This window comes from Lagopus muta, chromosome 6 (assembly GCF_023343835.1).
Source record: "Lagopus muta isolate bLagMut1 chromosome 6, bLagMut1 primary, whole genome shotgun sequence".
Lineage (NCBI taxonomy): Eukaryota > Metazoa > Chordata > Aves > Galliformes > Phasianidae > Lagopus > Lagopus muta.
This window is the reverse complement of record NC_064438.1, coordinates 39,784,944-39,805,944: the sequence shown is the minus strand read 5'-3', so window position 1 is coordinate 39,805,944 and position 21,001 is coordinate 39,784,944. Positions and strand designations below refer to the sequence as shown.

At 38.1% G+C, this 21,001-nt stretch overlaps 1 protein-coding gene across 15 annotated transcripts in view; it reads right to left on the bottom strand.

Moving 5' to 3' along the window:
* Window positions 1–21,001, bottom strand: part of NRXN3 (neurexin 3) — a 945,174-nt gene that overhangs the window by 507,737 nt on the left and 416,436 nt on the right. For all 15 annotated transcript variants that reach the window (XR_007377978.1, XR_007377979.1, XM_048950079.1 and 12 more), the window contains 4 exons: window positions 18,043–18,424; window positions 16,486–16,676; window positions 15,474–15,647; window positions 3,025–3,144 (listed from right to left, as the gene is read on the bottom strand). Coding sequence is in view for 13 of the 15 variants with exons in the window: in XM_048950079.1 (XP_048806036.1) it covers window positions 3,025–3,144; window positions 15,474–15,647; window positions 16,486–16,676; window positions 18,043–18,424 (867 nt within the window). In the remaining 2 variants the exon portion in view is untranslated. The remainder of the gene's footprint in view (window positions 1–3,024; window positions 3,145–15,473; window positions 15,648–16,485; window positions 16,677–18,042; window positions 18,425–21,001) is intronic.

The window sequence follows — 21,001 nt, the reverse complement described above, 5'->3', positions numbered from 1 at the left end:
GAATCTTAGGAGAAAAATGTAACTAATTATGCAAAAAGAACAGACTTCTTGCACTTCTTAACCAAACAATCCAATCAGAAGGATATAAAATGGCTGTTTATCAACAGCTATGCAGAGGGGAAGCAAAAGAAGACATCCATGCAAAAAGACAAACATCGCTGCCTTTGCTTTTTTACCAAATGAACTGTAGACTTGTTTTTAAATCAAGTAGATATTACAACCCAGAGTTAACAAACAAATAGTGCACCCACCCACTCCAAAGACCAAATCAATAGTCAGCAGATGAACTTAACTGTTTCAAGAAAAAGAAGCTGTTTGAAGAAGTGCTTTATACTCTCCTTGCACTCGTCATTGCTGCAGTCTATTGATCTTTTACAGACAAGCAGCCTCCATTAATACATACTTGTGTTAGCCTGGTAAGATTGATCCCCCCAGTATTACCCTCTGCAGGAGGCATCAAGTAACAAGTATTCTTTTAATAATCTAGTTGGACATGCACATAACCATTTCCAGTAGCTAGATCTCCAAAGTTTTTTGTTTGGTTGGGTTTTTTTTGTTTGTTTTCCTTTTTAAATGTGTTATCTATATGTTAACCATGTCTGATTAAACACATAAGAACAAGAAAAAGGTCAGGAATCTCTAAAGTTGGACATCTCAGGTTATCTGGAGTCTGTAACGAATACTATTTCATCTGAGATCATGCTAAGGAACTTGCTACAATTAAGTAAGTAGATAGGATGAAACTGCCTCACTTGAAAGCATTTCATTAATACAATGGGCTAACTTCCAATTCCGGTACCTCATCTGCTCAAAGTTACACATTAGCACAGACTGCAACACTTTGGAACACTTTGATTTGCTTGTCTTAGATTACACAGAAGTCATCTACACTTGACATCACTTGCAATGAATCCAGTCTAAAGAACACATAACTCAGTTAACACACAAATACCTGCATGTATCATAAAAACTGTACCTAACAGATGAGAACAAAAAGTAAAACTTCTCTCTCCTCACAATCCATAATACTTCATAACAAGCAGGCAACCAAAAACAGAACTTCTTCTTTAATGTCCTGATACAAAACAAAGACTGGAAAAAAGAAAAAAACACACAAAAAAGGTTATACGCACGTTTTGATGATCCTGGTTGAAGTCCCATTGTGTTTCAGGAATCCACGTGACTTACCTTTCCAGACCATTTTAAAACCCACAACCTCCTGTCAGCATTTCTAAATCACTAGACAGCCCAGATACTAGGAAGCCGACTACTATCTTGCTCAAGTCACCTCCTCTCCAATCGAACTACCACCTCTGATCTGCATGGTTTCTAACCATCTGCTCTAAAAAGCAACAAGGAATCTCCAATTACAGCCACAGGAACCTGGCTTTCTGACATCTGAGAGCCTGCTTTAAGTCATTAACAACAGCCTAACAAAGGCACTAGAGCATTCTGGAGCTTTGAAGTCCAACACATTAGAAACAAAACTGCAGTTTCTGTCTTCAGAGATTTCCATGTCACATACTTAAATGCTGTCCAATACATTCCAGAGAAGCACTTACTTGTTTTACACCATTGTTTTATAAAGTTATGTTTAGCAAGACTAAACTGAACTCTCTGAACAAGAGAGGTTTGGGAATGGAGACCTGGATGTCCAACAGGTTTTCCAGATCCCCTCACATACCTCTTATTTCCCTCTCCCTCCACCCCCCACAAAAAGAAATCAAAACAAAAATGCAGAAAATCAGTGTCACATCCTGTTGCTCTGATACTGTTTCTTTTAGACCAAACTGAGTCATTCCAGATTCCAAATCAATCCAAAAACAGATCTGACACTGGAGCCTCTAGATCTGTGTCTGTAGTACCCTTCTTATACAGCCAGTGCTGCAGCACAGAGCAGCCTTTTCAATACTCTCTTGAGACAACTATACTTGCAGAAAGGGGAGAGCAATTCATGTAACATTCCAACTGATGAAAGACTCACAGAAATGCAGGCTTTCCGGCCTTCAGCAGGAACAGACTGTGAACATTTGTTAAGCAGTTTGTCATTTTTGTCATCAATTCAGCCATATCTCAAACTCCCAGGAGGGATACAGCTATGACACTGCACTAATATCACACACCTTACTGTTATTTCTAATAAATTCTCTCATAAATACACATAATTAAATGCAGCAGTTTATGAAATGCAGGTGGTCAGATTTTTCCAGCCTTAAAGTTTCTGCATACAATAAGCCAAATTATTGATTATTACAATTATGCTCATTACAGCATCGATAGCACGTGCTTCTTTGTTCCATGCTTTGGAGCAGGGAAGGAAATGGGATTTAGCTATCTGCTTAACAAAAGTGAAGAGAAAACAGAGCTTAAGTGATCTACTTCCTGCTTCCAGAAGCAAATGTCCTATCAGGATGAACAGACAAACATTTGAGGGCCAAAAGAGGGCTACAGGGTTTTGTTTAACTGTTTTAGCAAGTTTATCTTAGAAGTCATTGGCCAGTAACATAACATCCAATGTTTTGGGAAGAATAAAATGAAGTTTCTAGCAACCAATTCCTAAACATTCATCTTTACATACAGAAAATCCAGAACAGTGCGAAGCAGTTTGATACCAATGTCATTTCTCTGCCAGAAAAGCTTGAATGAAAACATCAAAGCATAACTCAATATACAAGATATAGATATTTTGTACCTATGTTAATAGTATACATAGTACACACAAGCCATTCTTTGTTTCTCTAAACTAAGAATTCATTTAACATCAATTACCATCACTGATCTGGATGTCAAAGGCAAAAAACAACCACCTCCAAAACACACAAAGTATATGCTTCCACATTTTCATTTTAGCAGGGAAAAAATAACTTGCTGCATGCTTCAAGAAACCTATCAAGAAATAAAATTTGGATTTACCATTGGAAAGGCTTTATTTCCACTGTAAGTAAAACTAATTGTGTATTCGATATGCTCTAATCTATCAGGACTTGCTGTTCTCTGTAATCCAATGGAAAAAAAATGACTTACGGTCATTACACTGGCTCCCAGAATATGAAGTCATGGAGCAATCACAGGTGAAGCCTTCCCACTGCTGATTACAGATACCCTGATTTGCACAGGAATCTTCCTGGCAGGTAGTGCTTGGTCCTGAAGAAGGGATGACAAGAACAGAGTGAAACGAAGTTGAGAAAATAAGTTTAGTGACGCCCATAATTTCAATCCATCACTACCATCACCATTCTCATGCAGTACGTAAAAAGTACTAATGAAACAGTTTTCCATTCTTAAACACATAACAAACATTAGTAAAAGAGCACACAGACAATTGCACGCTGCACAACAAAACAGCAAACTGTAACACACAAGAAGAAAGAAAAGTGAACAGCAACATATTCCCTGTTAGGCAGGCCTAACTTTGTATGTTCTGTGCTCACACAAAGCAATATATAATGAAATATGATAATGTGCAAGGGTAACTGAACAATGCCTTATCCCATCCAAAGAATTATTCTGTAGGTTCCTCGGGAAATGTTATAAAACAAAACCAACCAACTCCATGAGACTTCTGTTTCTATATTGGACACCTTTCCATCATAGCCTTTGGGAGATGCAGCCATCACTAACAGAATAGTCTTCCATTGTCTCTGTTTTGGAGCTAACCCTTGATATCTTAACTCAGATAAAATTGCAAAGGCACAACCAAGATAACAGCAAAAAGTGTGTTCTTCATATCAGAAGGACTCTGAATGACAATTTGTCATCCACAAGTAGATAGCCAGCTCTTGAAGCTGCATTATTCCACTATATGTTATACTGTTAAAAAAAAAAAAAAAAAAAAAAAAAAAAAAAAAGAGGAATTCTTAAGTAGAAAAGTGCAGATAACAAGAGCAGGCAACAAAACCCCTGAGAAAAAAAGATCCACCTATTGAAAAGACACAGCAGTAGACACAGTAACAGCTTGTTACCACACCTGAGGAAAGTTGTACAGAATTATTCAATACTTCTCCCCTCCACACACCTATTTTTCCCACCCAAGTCATCTGCAGCCGTATGAACCCCAGTAGTCCCACTGGCAGAGAATGAGGGGAACAGATCACCTCTAGGTTTACAACAGTGCTGACAGACTGTAAGGCACAGGCTGGCAGATACTTGCATGTACTCACTTCTCCCTTGCCTTTAGACTTATAAAAGTCACAGATACAACCAGACACACAGATACACATCAGATTGGGGTCTGACGCTCACTTTATAGAATCATAGAATCACCAAGGTTGGAAAAGACCTAGAAGATCATCCAGTCCAACCGTTCACCTATTACCAATAGCTCTCACTAAACCATGTCCCTCAATACAACATCCAGTCTTTCCTTGAACACCCCCAGGGTCGGTGACTCCAACACCTCCCTGGGCAGTCCATTCCAGTGCCTGACCACCCTTTCTGAAAAGTAATACTTCCTAATGTAAACTTTAAACTTATTCAGATTCAAGAAAAAGGATGAAATATGAGAATCTGAAATATTAGTTACCATTTTGTTTAAGATTTGAGTTTTCTGAGGATAAGAACTCATTGAAGAAGAGCAGAAGAGCATTTTCAATGATAATTTTTCTTCTCTTTTCCTGCACTTATCTGAAAACACTTTAATCAGTAACTGCAGTTGATAACGGGCATAATCAGACTGGAGATATCTCCCCCATCCAGGTGCCACAAGAGAAATACTAGAAATCACAGAGTAAGCTTGCATGAAGCCTTAGTAACTGTGGCTGGAGGTGCTGTCAGACCAGAAAGCCGAAGCACATGAATTATGCCCACAAACAGTTTCTGTATCGCATTTTACAGAAAGCAACTGTGAAGATGAAGCTGCTTTTAAAAGAGCAAGAGGAAAAAATACCATCCATAAGCACCATTTGATGAGGAATTTTGGAAGGCTAACAATAAAGAAAGCTTGAAGTCAGATCTGCTGTTGTGACGGCACAGCACAGATCAGTATTATGCTTCGCCTCACTTCTCAGTACTACAGGCTATTTGCATGGCAAAAGCATCTTTGTCTCAGAGAGTTCAGCTATTCCTGCTGCTTACAGTCCTTGGTTGGTGTCATAATCCCCCATCTGTAGCAACAGAATTTTGTTCAGAGCAACTAACAGGGATGTCACAGGGAATTAGGATTTTGGATTAAGGAGCAAAAGTGACAGAAGCACAGGAAGGCTTATAAAATGAAGACTATTACCACGCACATGCCCTTTAGTGCTAATTAACAAGGAAAGGAAGACAAACTGTAGCAACAGAATCGGTTCTAAAACACCAATGCCATCAGAGTTCAAGCCCATTTTTATTATCTTTCCTTTGGTAATACTTTCAACATTCTAGAATTATTTATAAAGCAAAGTTGCAAATTGAGCTTTTGCATAATGCTGGATATATCCCATAAGTCACACTACACAGTTAATTAACTAATGCATACTGACTTATATTTTCTCCTTGAACTTGCAACATTCTGACAAAACCTGCTAATTCCCCTGACTACATTTTATTCCGAGTATTGTTTTTATTATCTGTTTGGAGCTGGGCTTGACATAGTCTCTTAATCCACTTTCTAATGGGCACAGGGAATGTGCGGGTAGCACATAGAGAATAAGAACAGAAAACTCTCCAGTACAGAAAAGCAACCCTGCTAGCAGAAGAGTGACCTGTTCTGTCTCCTCCTCTCCAGTATAAACCTACCAGCAGAGGCAGAGCATTGGCAACACATAATGGCAAAGCAGAATTTCACAGACATGTCATTTAATCATTATTTCTTCATCTTTAATTCCTACTGAAACAGCTGATAATGCGCAGATTTTCTTGGGAAAGTGTTCAAAATACTACTTTCCTTCCAAGTTACGTAGCTAGATTTATGGTTTATAAGTTTTTGCTACTAAGCATTTTAAGAAAATCACCTTAGAAGAGTACGGTAGCCAAATTGCTCTTGTATATTCTGTTGGGAAAAATTATTTTGTCTCTCTAGTTCTTTCTGGCACTTTCAGCTGTATAGTTGGTTTCTCTTGCTGAAGCTAAAAAATACTGAGTTCTACTGCTGTGCACGACTACAACTGACATATTTCAAACATATTTCCAACAGGTAGGCACTCCTGCCTTGCAAGAGGAGTCATTCCTGCTGTGTCATTTATAAGCTCTTTGCAGTGAAAGGAACTTGAGGAATAAAAAGATACATTACTGCATTTATCATTCTTTCAAGTTACATAAGAAATTCAATTTCTTTATAAAACACCTGCAGGATTATAACACAAATACCTCATACTTTGATCATGACTAGCAATAGGTTTTAAGCTAAAGCAAACCATTCTAGGACATACACATAAAACCTTCCTTCCTACACTAAAAATTCATTCCCACTAGAAAGAAACATTTGTGTTCATGTTATTTCTTCAATAAGATGATCTGCAATAGGCAAGGTTCAATGGTACTACGAGTCCATTTTCACTTTCTGAGTCTCTAAATTGTCTACAGCTCTCACCTCTTTCATTTATCATCAAAGAGGTTAGAGGTTAGGAATACATATGAAAGTGACACATGTACAACATCTTTACTGTCTTTGCAGAAGAAAGTATTTCTTTGTCTTATGGTTCATAACATGTAAATGCCACAAAAGCCTGAAATCTCTATCACTAACAGCTAGACATTATGATGGGAAATTCATACCCATGTTAAATCTTTAATCTTCTCTTAACAGCACTCTTCTCTCCCGTTTTGTAATGTTATGAGATGTTATGAATTTAATATATGGACTCAGTACAGCTTTTAAAGAGGAATCATGCCTTGAAAATCAAAAGCTTTAAGCAGTATATCATTCTGTTCTACAACTTGTTCTTAGAGCAGTTCAAGGAGGAAACTAAGTGAGACCCAATAAGTTTTCCAGTTTCACAATATATAAAAAGAATTTTTTTTTTTCCCAGAGTAAAGAGTAAGCAAAATTGAGACTAAGCCCAATGGAACAATCACTTCATTGGATAAATTACCTCATATGCTGTATCTATCAAATACCAACACGTTCAATTGAGGTCCAGTGCAAGATTTAGAAAGTCAGAACTTGTATCCTGAATCATGGTTAATAAAACACAGGAATATATCAAAGTGATTTTTAACTTCGCAGACTAGAACCAGAGAAAATCAAAAATTACTGGAATTTTCAAAGATGGCAAATTCATCTCTTCGAGATCTTTCAGTTCCTGATTTTGCTAAGAACTCACTATTTCTTTCATCACCTAAATAAGTTCAGGCATCTGGCAGGTTCCATATTTACATTATACACTGTCAGAAATAACCTAAAAGCCAGCACTGTAGAATTCTTGGAAAACACAGCCATTCACACAGTGCCTCAATCAAATTTGAACTCTCCATTTATTTGATGCCATGTCCTCCTTTTCCACAAATATAACTGGTCTAAAAATTTCAAGGGGCACTTAGATGGGATAACAAATATGTAGGTATCCCAATGAAAGCACATCTACCCCATGATGACAGAAGAAGGGAATCAGCAGAATTAATAGGCGTGCACAAAGGGTGGATTTACAAGTTGAAACTTGGTACCTGCCTATCTTGCTTTCCCCTGTTGTCACCCTGGCACTTTCCCTCTCTAAGCAACTTAGAAGGTATTGAAAAAGTGCTCACACTTGCTGGTTGTCATGGTTTTATGATTTTTGTTATTGTTATTCCAATATATACCATATATATATACCATAACATCATGTAAAGCACTGGGAGTTAAAGAATTAATGCCCCACTGCCATGAACCACTGATTTTCCACCTGGATCTCAGAAGAAAAGAATTACATACCCCACAGGATTTTGCATTCAGAGGGGAAAGATAACGCTGGCAAGACATCAGACTCACTCTCTTGCTGCCTGGCAATGCGCGGGTGTGCTCCCCAGCCATTTCGCCTTCAATTCAGAGTCAGGCCTTCAGTCTTGGACATGCTCTCTCATTTTATTTATTAGCCTCAATTCCAATTATATTGTATTATACAGTGTTATCTTGCATTTTGATATCATATTTAGCAAATGAAGTTTCCTCCTCAGATTGTTGCCACTGTTCTGCCTAAGCCCAGTTTCCACCTCCCTACCCTTCCCCCTTTCCCTTTTCAGGATGGTGGGCCTGCTGCTCCCCCGTCACAGGCACAGACAGATCTAGATAATTCCATGACACTGGTGAAGGATGGGAAAAAAAACACACACAACAAAAGTCAACTGCATAAAAGGGAGTATGCCTGGATCAAATATGACAGGGGACACGGAAGTAAACAACATTCAAGCACAGAAAATAAAAGCCAAAAGGAAAGACTGAAAGTGCTGTATGTGAACAAGAAAAGTACAGTCAATTGGAAACACAGTTTTCACCACTGCAAGTTAAAGCAGTGCAGAAGTCGTGCTATCAGAGCTCATGGTCTGGTGGGTTTTGTATTCTGAATTAGTCAATATTATTTAGCAAAGGTTGGTTTCCTGAAAAGGCAATAATCCACAAAATGTGTTCAAAAGAAGTACTCAAAAGAAATATTTCCCCTTAGGTGTAAATGTGATCAGGTCTCTTAATTTGAAATGAAGATATTCTTACATAATTAAGGACTCTATACCAAAATGAAATCAAGCAAGAATGAATTTCAACAGCTGTAACAAGCTTTCAGGTTCTGAGGACTCCTAGAAAACAAAAACAAAAAGCAAATCTGTTTGGCTCCCAGATCTCTTCATGTTGCATCCACATCACTGGAAGTCAAAAATTGAACAAAAACTCCCATGCATATGTTCTGAAGTCCAATAGACACACAAGGAAAAGGTTACAATAACTGTTATCAGAGACATCTAGTAGTCACAGAATGGCCCAGGTTGGAAGGGACCTCAAGGATCATGAATCTCCAACCCCTCTGCCACACGCAGGGCCAGCAACCCCCCCATTTAATACTAGATCAGGTTGCCCATGGCCCCATCCAACTGGCTTTAAACACACACAGGGACAGGGCATCCACAACCTCTCTGGGCAGCACATTCCAGCACCTTACTGCTCTCATAGTAAAGAAATAGTCACTGATATTTAACCCAATTCTCACATTTCCTGCCACATTTTGAATGAATGGCACAGAATATCTCAGTTCTAGAGCTAATTTCTCCCCAGCATACCTCCAGGATGATGTTTCTACTTATATTAGCCCCAGCCCATATACCTTTTATATTCTTTCAAACCTCATCCTTTTCCACTTACATTTATATCAACTTTAGAAATCTCTTATAAGCAGCACCTAACTCTCTTCAAATCCCCCACTTCTGTAGTACAGAGTACTTCAACCTTTTACAGCTGTGAATAAGGCAAAGATGTCAGAAAAAAAGTGGCTACAGTCAAAGGCTCCACAGAGCACAAACTTCTGCCTTCCTCTAGGCTACCAAGTTATTCAAATTTAATGTTTCACATGCACCCAAAAACTAAAATGATCTCAGAGTGTCAATATTTTTACCTGTTGGGTGCCACTGCCTATTACAAACTAATTACTCATTAAAATTTTCTTTGTTTCCCCCAGTTTCCCAATTTTTTATTCTTTTTTTTTTCCCCTTTTCTATGGAGTCATAGAGAACTAACCTATGCAAAAAAAATAACAAGTAACATTCTGAAGCAAAGATAATTGCTACCTATCAAATCCTGGAATACAGAACAGGAATACTTGAAATGGAAAATTGCATCTAACGCATTAGATCAGAACAGCAACATTGCCACATCTTCAAAATAAGGATGTTAAATAGAAAAGGAGTTTATAAAAGTTTTATCATGATGAAAAAAACGATGTATTTTGTCTCGCAACAAAACCTTAGAATAAACCTGTGGCTTAGTTGCAAAATTTCGTAATGATTAAGCTGATATCATAACAGATGCCATCTGCAGCTTCAGGCCTGTTGAACAGAGGGAGTGAGTAAAGCCCATCTTCCCCTTACACCTAAATTTATTTATTCCCTTTCTGTTGAAAAGAAAGAACATTTTAAGCTTCCACAACATTCAGGAACAAATTAATTAGCTATAGTGTAGTCCCTAGATAAGCTGGGAAGTCTACTTTCATTGTTAAGTTTAAAGGAATATAATTTCAACACCCTAGAAAATATATCTCTGGTAGCTATAGGATCAAAAGACTATACATTTCTAACAAGCAGATTTCCTCCCTTACTTCTAAGGATCTGGGGCATTTGTATGTAATAGTGCTGTTAATCCTTCCTTCATTATACATCTCGTAAGAGCTAGCCTTCAAACTGGTTTCCTGTCAGCACCTCATCTCTTCTGTGATTAAAGTGGTATGTTCTCAACTGCTATCTGGCCTCTGAGAGATTCTGCTGCTTTTCGCCTGAATAACCATCAACCATTTCAGGAAATCAAACTGTGCTCTTACGCATGTTCACAGAGACTGATACAGTCAAACCTCTCAGGTCAACAAAAAACATCTTCATGTCCTTCTTCTACCCATATATCACCTTCAGAGGTACTAATTGCCTTTCTCCTCCAGTCTCAGAGGCGTGACTGTATCCAGTAAAAAGGCACCAAAGCATACATAAAAGCATCTTTCAGTCCAAACAAGTAATGGGGAAGAAGAACCTTCTCTACCTTGCAGGTCAGCTTTGGTCAACTCAACTTTGTTAGCAAAAACAAAAACAACAAACAGAAAAAGCAAAAACAATAAACAACAGGTTAGTATAAAGATAGATAAACCAGGGTGCCATCACTTTAAATAAATAAAAATAATTAGTATAACACCATCACAACCAATGCGCATAATCAATACATGCAGGAAGGACAACATAAGCAACAAGGACACTGAGGGACATGGCTACCTTTACTCATCACCACTTGAACAAAAGCAAAAACAAGCAACAAAACCACATGAGAGGGAGGAAATGCATTTAATTCACAGAGAAACAATCTACAGAGCAGGAAAATATCACATTTTTAACATCAATTCTTGCACATCTACTGATATTTCGAGATTTTGTTTCATTTGAGAAACACTTGGAATCCATTTATGTATAAAAATCTACTTGACTTTCAGCAGACTAGTCAGGAATATTTTTGTTTTGTTTCTACATCCAAACTCAAGAACTGAACATAAATTTGCTGTCTGTCATAAGAGCACAGATTGTCTTGGCTCTTTGGACAAAGCAGATTCACTGCCAGCAAACCATAGGGGATTGATAATTCTAGAAGATAACCTTTGTTTAGCCCCAGAAGTGAAATTAACAGCGTATGACAAGTGACAGTAAAAATCAAAACAAAACAACACAACCAACACCATCAACAAAAAAAGCTTTCCTCTCACAAACTGTTTTATGCTCACAAATTTCAACATGCTTTTAAAAAAGCCTGCATCATCAGGTAAACAGACAGCTCCTTGGGCTTTAAATCCATGCAATCTTCGGCAATCTCATCAGAGCAATCAACAGATATAACAGCAGTGCAAGCTCATTTCTTCTTATAGGCAAATATGATCCTGTTTTCAGCAGTAAAATCATAGCAAAAGAGAACAATGAAGCTAACAAGACTTACTGGAGATCAAATATAAGCTTGCCGTAAATTGCAGAGTATTAAAAAAAAGCAAAGCAGACCAAAATAATACCACTGATATCTTTTATTGGGCACAGATTTTTTTTTTATTTTTATTTTTCTGCAAATGGAGAGTTCATTTTATAAGAAAGTCATGTAGATTTTTGGTTTCTACTACCTTGATTCTAAGTTTTCTTTTACAGCAAGGAAAAAGTATGAGGACAAAGATGGGAGTATGGGCAGCGAATTCTGAATCTTCTGCCAATGAAGGTTACACATATACACCCAAATACTGACCTTTTATGGTTCAAAAGATGGATATTTGAGAAGTACACACTCACCCCTTTGTATCACCCTGCTCTTATAAAGTTCTTATATTAATTACTGATACTGAAGAGAGATTGGTAGCTCTCACTTATTTTCTCTTTTTATATTAAAAACCTTAATAAACTTCAACTGGCATGCACAGATGCAAATTTTGTGCTTCCTATGAAGTTTAACAACTTTGAACTGGGAAGAGTTTCTCCCATTTCTCTATACATCTTTCTAGACACATATTCTAAGAGTAATTTGTTTGTAACAAACAAGCACTTTTCCTACCTGCCCACTTCCTCATCTATTTCCTAGCTGAGCAGGAACAAAACTTACATTTGTTCCCTAATTCCAGTAACAAAGTAACAATGGAATACAAAATCACAAAGAATAGGAGAACTGCCAAACTATCATGGAGTAAACAAATGCTCCTCCCCTCAATGGACGAACTCTGATTCTACAGAGAAAAGTCAAGTATCACCAGATTGAAAGTTTCACTACTGAGTAGATGATGGGTAAAATCCTTTTTGACATTATCTTGCTGTGAGATTTTAAGCATGAGATTAGATTTCCTTTTTTTTTTCCACACACTGCTAGTTACGCAAAATGTGTTTCTGATTATCCAGCCTGTGTCATTCATGCTTCTCACACACCAGTGAATTCAAAAGGTTAACTACAATATTTTAAAGAAAGTAGCACAAGATTTCTATTTTACTGCAGGATTTGGAAGATGATTAAATAAGGACAAAAGTCCCAAAACATCTGGAGCAAAATCACCGTCTGGTTAAGGAATAATAAATCTCCTTTGTGAGAAGCTGTTTTCAGTGGAACAGGTGAGGAAAAGAAAAAGCCACATTTCTAAAACACAAAGGAAACTGCTTTGTAAAAAAAAAAAAAAAAAGTTCTTTAACCACTGCCATTAGGTGTGTTTGGCTCTCTTTTGTGGGGAGAAAGAGGGAAATGATATAATTTAGAATTTCATATAGCTCTAGAGCCTGTAGTAAGCAGCACAATGATATACAAATAAAGGAAAGGAAAACATAGGAGAACAAATGGGAAATGAGTATAAAGAAAAGGAAAACCACCCCAACTGCAAGAGGTACCCACTAACAGTTAGGGTAACATTCATTGTTTTGTGGAGTTTCAGACATTCACTTCACTTCTATCAGGAACAGTGACGAAAAAGCACTAAGTCACTTAGACTTTTGTGGATGGAATAAATTCAAATTCAACCATTCACCTACTACTAAGAGCAGGAACTGAGACACTCAGCAAATGAATCCAATTTTAGAAGTCTAGACTCAAGGAAGAGATGACCTGAAGTTTGAACTGATTTACTTTCTGGGAAGGCAATAAGATCATCTGGAATAACTTCCTCCATCTTCCAACTCCAGCCTACACTCCACAGTGCAGAAATTTTTATCTCAAGTTCTCCAGCACCACTCATAGTGCATGCCTGACACAAATGGAAATTGTTAGAACAAGCACGTGGTGAGATGAAGATATAAAGAATGCTGCAATTCAAAAATCAAATGAAACAGTCATCTGGTAACATTTTTATTATTATTACTTTAGCAAATCCAAAATGAGTTGGCAAAAAAACCATCTTCCTTTCCAGCACTTCCCCTGGTAGTGAACATGGACAATTCAGGAAAAAAAGCAAGGGTGCTAAATTGCAAGAGTAAGTTCTAGCAGAATGAAGGCTATTATTCACCTTCTTATCTACTTTTTAGGTTTATAGCTGCCTCCAACTTGAACCTTGTTCAAGTGCTTTAGAAGAGAAGGGAAACACTCCTGACATTTATGAGAACAAAACAATCTCCACATCCAGGCAGCTACTCTGCATGTACTAGATAGGTATGCAGACAAAGTAAGTGCCACCTTACATGACCACGTGGTGACATTAAGTAGCCTTGGATAATAGGAGACTAAAGAACCGCATTGTGTACAAGAAGAAGGAAATCCAATAGCTCTTACAGTGGTGTCAAATCTTCTGGGAAAGCATCAACATTCTGTTCTGGAGGCACACACAGAACAACAGATTCATCTAATGAGAAGTCCTTGAAGGAGAAAGACTACTGGCTATACAGCCAAGCTAGTTTTAAATAGAAGAATTACCAGAAATCACTAATGTTAAAGAGGAGCTTTTAGTGCACTGAAAATAATCGGAAAAGACATTTTCAAAAACCCCAGATGGATTATTTTTTTCCTTGAACCTCAGAAATAACACCACAGCAAAGATACATTTCTTCTTTTAGCAATGTAGCTCAGCTACAAACTGGCAAAGCCACAAGTACTAAGTTCACTTCCACAAGGAACAGTGTGGCTAACACTTAAAAGCAGCAGAAAGGCAGAGAGAAGAACAGCATAAAGCAGTGGAGAGCTTACCAATACTGTGAAATTGGAGTTGACATTGAGTGGGCTCTTGTAACAGGACATAAAATTCTCACAAACCAGAGTATTATTGTGGGAGTGTGGCAACAGGGCCAAAGTGCAGGAGTTCCCAGCCAACCGGAAGGCACATAAACAATTTAGAGATTGGATTTAATTGCAATGCCAATTTGTTTTTTCTTGAGTACTCAAAAATGGCTCTAAGATGGCACTTTGAGTACTAGGAAGGGACAGTCTTGACAAGTGTCAATATATCAATATGATGCAACCTGAAATCTTGATGTGGTTCATTTGGTAAAGTCCTGTCTGTGAAGACCAGTTAGGAAAACATCTTGAACATGTGAACTATAAATATCTCCTGATAAAATCTATTTTCCTCTAGTGATTAGTAACCAACATAGCAGACTGGTGTTCAGTGGAGTTAGACACAATCATGACTTCCATTTAACCCAACCAGCAGAACCCTGCCCTTTTTTATGCCAAGTATCCCATATGCTATGGGAACTGATAATAGGCATATGATTGCTGATGATGCCAATATTCTTTTAAAAAATTGGAACTAAAGAAGAAAAGTAAATTATTCAAAAGAAGCTTCAAGAAACCTCTGCTCTTTACAAGCTTCAAGTAGTCACAACACATTTGTTTCCATTTAAAAAAAAGTTTTCCAGGTGGTAGGACAATGCTGGGGAACAGCCTCAAATGCTTTTATTGAAAACCCACTTCCTCAACAAGGAAATTCTGTTATGGTATGATCTTCACCCTTCAATTACTAACACTCCTTTCCATTTTCCCTGTTTCCACTTGGTCCTTAAAATACTTATTTATCCAAGTGTCAAAAAAAAAAAAAAAAAAAAAAAGGCTTTCTCAAGCACTAGTGAATTATAGGCTCAAGTTTTCTTTCATGGTATTAAAACATTAATAAATAGTTCTAAGAACAGCACAAAAGTAGTCCAACTCAATTCCAATAATTTCCATTATTGGAAAGGTACCTCTTCATAAGGTAGTAATAGTCAAGAGAAAAGTTGCTGGTAAGGAGACTTATAGTCTCCCCATGGAAACACAAATGTGTGGAAACACAAATGGATTGCAGCAAAGGATTTCTTGAAGAAAGCAAACTACTGAAATAGACAATGAAGTAGACAAATAGATGCACGGGAGGCAGCAAAGAAGAGTAGAGTATGTGAGAGGGGAACCACTCTGAAATCAGTCATACCTTCACATCCACGTTCAATCTGCCCACTGCGGTGCAGAGCATCATTAATTAGATCAGGAAGACGCCCATTCAAGTCCACAGATGCTAGGCAGCCCTGAAATCCATCACGTGAGGCCACTAGCTTCGGGAGGTTGCTGTACATGCCTTGAGCTAGACCAGCAATGTAGAGATCACCTGCAGGAGAAAAGGTAAACATACAAGAAGAAAGTTACATAACTTTTAAATTGGCTTTTAAATTCTCCCACTCCCAAAATTAGTGAGCTGAACATCTGCTTAGAAAAGGTTAAAAGAAAGTAGGATATTGTAAAGGTCCAGAAGTCATTTCTGGCTATTTAATATGCATACATGCTGTCTGCCCTTGATCTACATCCAACTACACCAAATCTTAACATAACCTAAAGTAACATTCACTATTCTCACTTGGAATCCTCACACAACTCTGTATTTTATGTCATTTTCAAGTAAGACTGAAGTAATTATGAATGCATTTCCCTTGTATAGCCCTAACTTAATCCAGATGAACTGGATATAATCTGCTCACTATCTTTGCTCACGCGCTTTCCCATCAACACTAGCAATCCATATACAACCCTGCATTTCCAACAGTTTTTAACAAATTTTGCACACATCCCACCCTCCCCTCCAATCATCAGTACATTCTGTTTTATCATCTATCACCTCTCAAGGCAAGATATATGCTGTGCACAGTAGTACTTCTCTAAAATTTCCACTGTTCCTAAGAAACAGAAACTTAATTGCACTTAATCTAGGGGAAAACCTCATATTGACCATCAATTTCCAAGGAAAAAGAAACATCAAAAATCATCCACGATGAACTATTTATTCTGGTATGGAAGCTGACAAACAGAGAAAGAGAAAAATGGACTTGAAAGCCAAAAATCTGAAAATTCATGATTTTCAGTTCTGAAACCCATAATGTTTTTAAGCTTACCAGTTAAGCCCTGCTGAAATAAAGAGAGGGGTGGAGAAATGTCATTCTTTTAGAATTTACCTTTAAGATCCAGATTTTTGGCTCCATTGATAACTTGAGTGACCATCTTAGTGTCCACCTTTAGACTGTGTGTGTTACTGTTGTCTCTGGTGATGACAACATTGTGCCACTGGTTGTCATTAAGAGGACGGTCACTGTTGCCTTTAATAACATTGGGTCCATTCCCAAGGTCAAACACATAGTGTATATAGCTGTAAACATAACAAGAACCAGTTAAAATTAAACAACTCCAGCACTGATAAGATGATAAAATAACATGCAAGTCATGAAATACCATGTCTCTGGATTAGAAAGTTCTAGTTAGCCAGAAGTGAAGCCCGGTTCAGAAAGGTGAGTTCTTTCTTTTCCACCATGTGTAAGGGTTCACATCTTCAGAGATTACAGTTGAAGTAATCAGATTCTAATAATAAAGTTTGTGGTTTTGTTTTTTTGTGTGTGTGTGGTTTTTTTTTTGTTTGTTTTTTGTTTTTTGTTTTTTTTTTTAAATCAAGACCCACAAAAAACTTCTGACCGTGCATATCATTATTTTTAAAAATTGGTAAGACCAAATGATGTAATGGAAAGCAATGCTAAATATACTTATTTAGGGCACATATTCCCCAGATTCTGAGTTTTGAGTAACCCTCTTGAAAAGTTAATTGGAAAACTCACTCAAAATATTGTACTAAAATTCACATGAGATCCTACGCTTATTCAAACAGCTGGAAAACTGTTGGCAAGTCTTTTTGGAAAAAACAAACTAACAAAGTTTGAAGTCATGAGACTGTTACCCTGAATTGTTTATACAGTTCAAACACTGAAATCCACCTGAGGATAAATATCCTTTTCAGAAAATAATGACAAAAAAATTCAAACCTCAGAGCTCATGATTTTTTTTTTTTAATTGATTTATTATTAGTCAATGTCCCACTCACAGAAACCCACGCAAAGTTAAAAAAACGAAATGGACTGAACCTCAGTTATATTAAAATAAGCAGGACTAGTTAAGTATGTTTGTGGAATTCATGTTTACAGTGTCTAGATGAATACAAGAACAAACACTTACTCAACTGATAAATGCACTTTTTTCCTTTTTAAAGCTATTGGCCTTGACAAAAGAATACAGTGGCTCAAGAGCAAGGTCAGTTCACTCTTCTTGAGCATCACTACAAGGTACAAAAATTTGGTAGCCCACAAGATCTTTTTTCTTTCCATGGAGGTTGCAGAAATGCAACAGGTCAGTTATAGGGAAGGAGATTAAAAAACAAAAGGAACAAACTCAGAGCCCTTGGCATATTTTCTGCAAGATTAACTAGAAAAAAAATGTAGGCATAATCACATCTGAAGGACTTCAAACTTTGTTTTTCACGTACTGTAAATATGTCTTTCCCTAAGTCACAGGGAAAATGTCAACGGTTAAAATCAGGAAACTTAAGTTATAATGTTTACATCCAACTGCTTTGTCATACACCTCAGAAAGCAGAGAAATGTGAGATTGATTTTTTTTTTTTTATGCAAGATTTTAAATTTTATCTATAAAATGAAACCCTGGTAGAAAAAAGCAGAATGTTCACTTACCCCTTGACTAGCTCAACTGCAATGAAGTCATTACCATCACCGCTGTTAAAGAGTATGAAGCCGTCAGCTGAAGTGGTCTTGAACTGAAAGAAGAGGTGCATGGATGTATAAGCCTGCAAGGTGGCCAGACTCAGGTAGCTGCTCTTAGTCTTGAATGTCACAGGGTCAGCTATAATGTTGCGGAGACCAAAGCGTGCCTTCAGCTCACAGTAGTCAATATCACCATTCTTGCACAGGTCAATGTAGAGCATCCCATTGAACATGAGGCTCTGAAGGTGACCAATAAAGCTAGAAGGGATGACAGAAATGTAACGTTTCTCCGTCATGATCCCTGTCTCAATGTTATGGAACTCCAAGCGGGTGTGATCACCAACCATTGTGCCTGAAAAACAGAAAGAAGAACAGGCAGAAAGCCTAAGCATCAGTAATAGGTTATATGGAGTCCCTCACCCCCCCAATTTCCAGACTTACAGCATTACTAAATTAATTCTACACAAAAAAAGAAATGACAGTCTTGGTGAAGTAGCTTGACTATACTGGTTGCAAAAACCCAGGCAAAGAGATTAAGACAGGACCGAAGGGTCACAGAAGTCACAGAATCATAGAATGGTTTGGATTGGATTGGGAAGGACCTTCTAGTTCCAACTGCCCTGCTATAGGCAGGGACACTTCCCATTAAACCAGCATGCTCAAAGCCCCACCCAGCCTGGCTTTGAATGCTCCAGGAAGGGGGCATCTACAAACTCTCTTTTTCCAGTGTCCGATCACCCTCACAAATAAATGATTTCTTCCTAACATCTAGTCTTAATCTACCTTCTTCCAGTTTAAAGTCATTTCTCCTCATTCTATCTCTACATGCCCTTATACAAAGTCCTTCCCCAGCTTTCCTACTGGACCCCCTTCATGTACTGAAAGGTTGCTATGAGGTCCCCACAGAGCTCTCTCTTCTCCAGGCTGAAGTTTCCCAATTCTTTCAGCCTGTCCACATAGGGAAGGTGCTCCAGCCCTCTGATCAAGCATCCTTTTCACACAAGTCCTTGAGCCTTTAACACACAACAGAAACCATTTACCTCATCAACATTTATTCATGATTAATTATTTTCTCCATACTCAACATACATCCATTATTCAAACTCTGCTACAGATATGCAGTTATTGTTTCCATGAGATTTTCTAGACTATTGTTCTGGATTTTCATGACCAGCTGTTGGCAGTAGGGCCAGGTCTGCAGGGAGATTGCTGTGAAGAGAGGCCAGAGCCACGTTGGCCCACATATGGCCACTGCCTGTCAGTTCCAAAAAAGCCCCCTTCTCCCCCCCCGTCTCACAGGACTCAGCTACGCCCCTCAGCTATGCTGGTAGCACCTCAAAGAAAAGATGCTTAAGAAAGGAAAATGCTGCATGCAAGTGAGAAAGAAAGAAAGAAAAGTGCAAGAATGCCCTGCAAACACTGAGGTCCAGGAAGGAGGAGGGGGATGAGGCACAGCAGGCACCAGAGCAGAGATTCTCCCATAGCCCATGGAGGACCACTCCATAGCACATATTCACACTACAGCCCAGAGGTGACCCCACACCACACCAGGCAGATGTGTCATGGAAGAATCGTCATCTGTGGAAGATACACACTGAGGCAGGTTTTCCTAACAGACAGTGGAGATAATCCATGCTCAAGCAGTTCAGATGCAACTGCAGCCTGTGAAAAGGACCCATGCTGGCACACAGAAGAAAATTGCACGGAAGAAAGAGTTGCAGCGAGGACTGCAATCTCCAATTCAATTCAATTCTTATTCTGCTCAAGGAGATAAAGGAGTTGGTAAAGGAAGGAGTGAAACTGAGTCTGAGAAAAGAAGGGGGAAAACATTTAAATTTTTGTCTTTGTTTCTCACCATCCTCCTCAATTTTTACTTGGTAATAAATTATTTTTACCTGTGTTGAGCCTGTTTTGTGCAAGGCATTAAGGGGCAGCTGAATTTCTCATCTCTATGCTGAACCATGAGCTATCATCCTATTTTCTCTCTCCTTATGAGGAGATGCAGGGAGCACAGCTGAGCTCCCAGCAGCTGGCCAGGGGCAGCCTCCCATTAATGCTAATCAGCACAGCATGCCAGATAACCTCAGTCCACTTACAGAACTCCAACAAGATTATAAGACACCATTTTCAATTTTATACACACAACATTGAGGAACAGAGAGGTAAACACTGAAATATGAGTTTGGATTTCAATAAACATTTGGCATCCAATTTAGTGGAATGTATAACTACTTAACTGCTCCCATTTGAGACTCAGTACTCTTAGAGAAAACAGCCAAGATCCTAAATGAGTTCCCCCCCCCAACAAAAAAAAACAAAGATACAATTAGAGACTATATGTGAAGTACCTAACTTCAAGCCACTTTCTGCAGCTTCTCACAGCAACTCTAAGGCAGAGAAGTCAGTTCCTCTGGGCAATATTTGGATGTCTTATTAAAAGTTCCTCTTTTTTTTTTTTTTCTTTTTTGCCATGCTGTCTCTTTCAATACAGACTAATCAGTGAGGTTCTTAAAAACAAGTCCCTTCTTTACTATATAGTCCCATGTCAGCTCTGTTGGTTCTCCTACTGCAGAAATGTTTTAACACACCAGGTTTAAAATAATAGAAGGCTCAAAAATGCACTAGTTTTATGAAAAAACTGATACCTAGATAAAAACATGATAATTATTTAGAGTGGGATACAGATAAGAAGAATTTATCAATAATATTGTGCTGGATTGCATCTGTTGGTCAATTAGCATACATACACAGCTCTTGACTAACCACTGCAGAAGTTACACCTGAGATACTGAGATTAGATCTGTAAGCCTCACCGTGCACTATACCTCAATTTCAAGAAAAACCTCCCCTTTTAATTTGCCCGAGACAGATCCACTGAACTTAGAAGCTTCCTTATCCTTAGTACTGCCACCTGAAATCTCCTTTCATT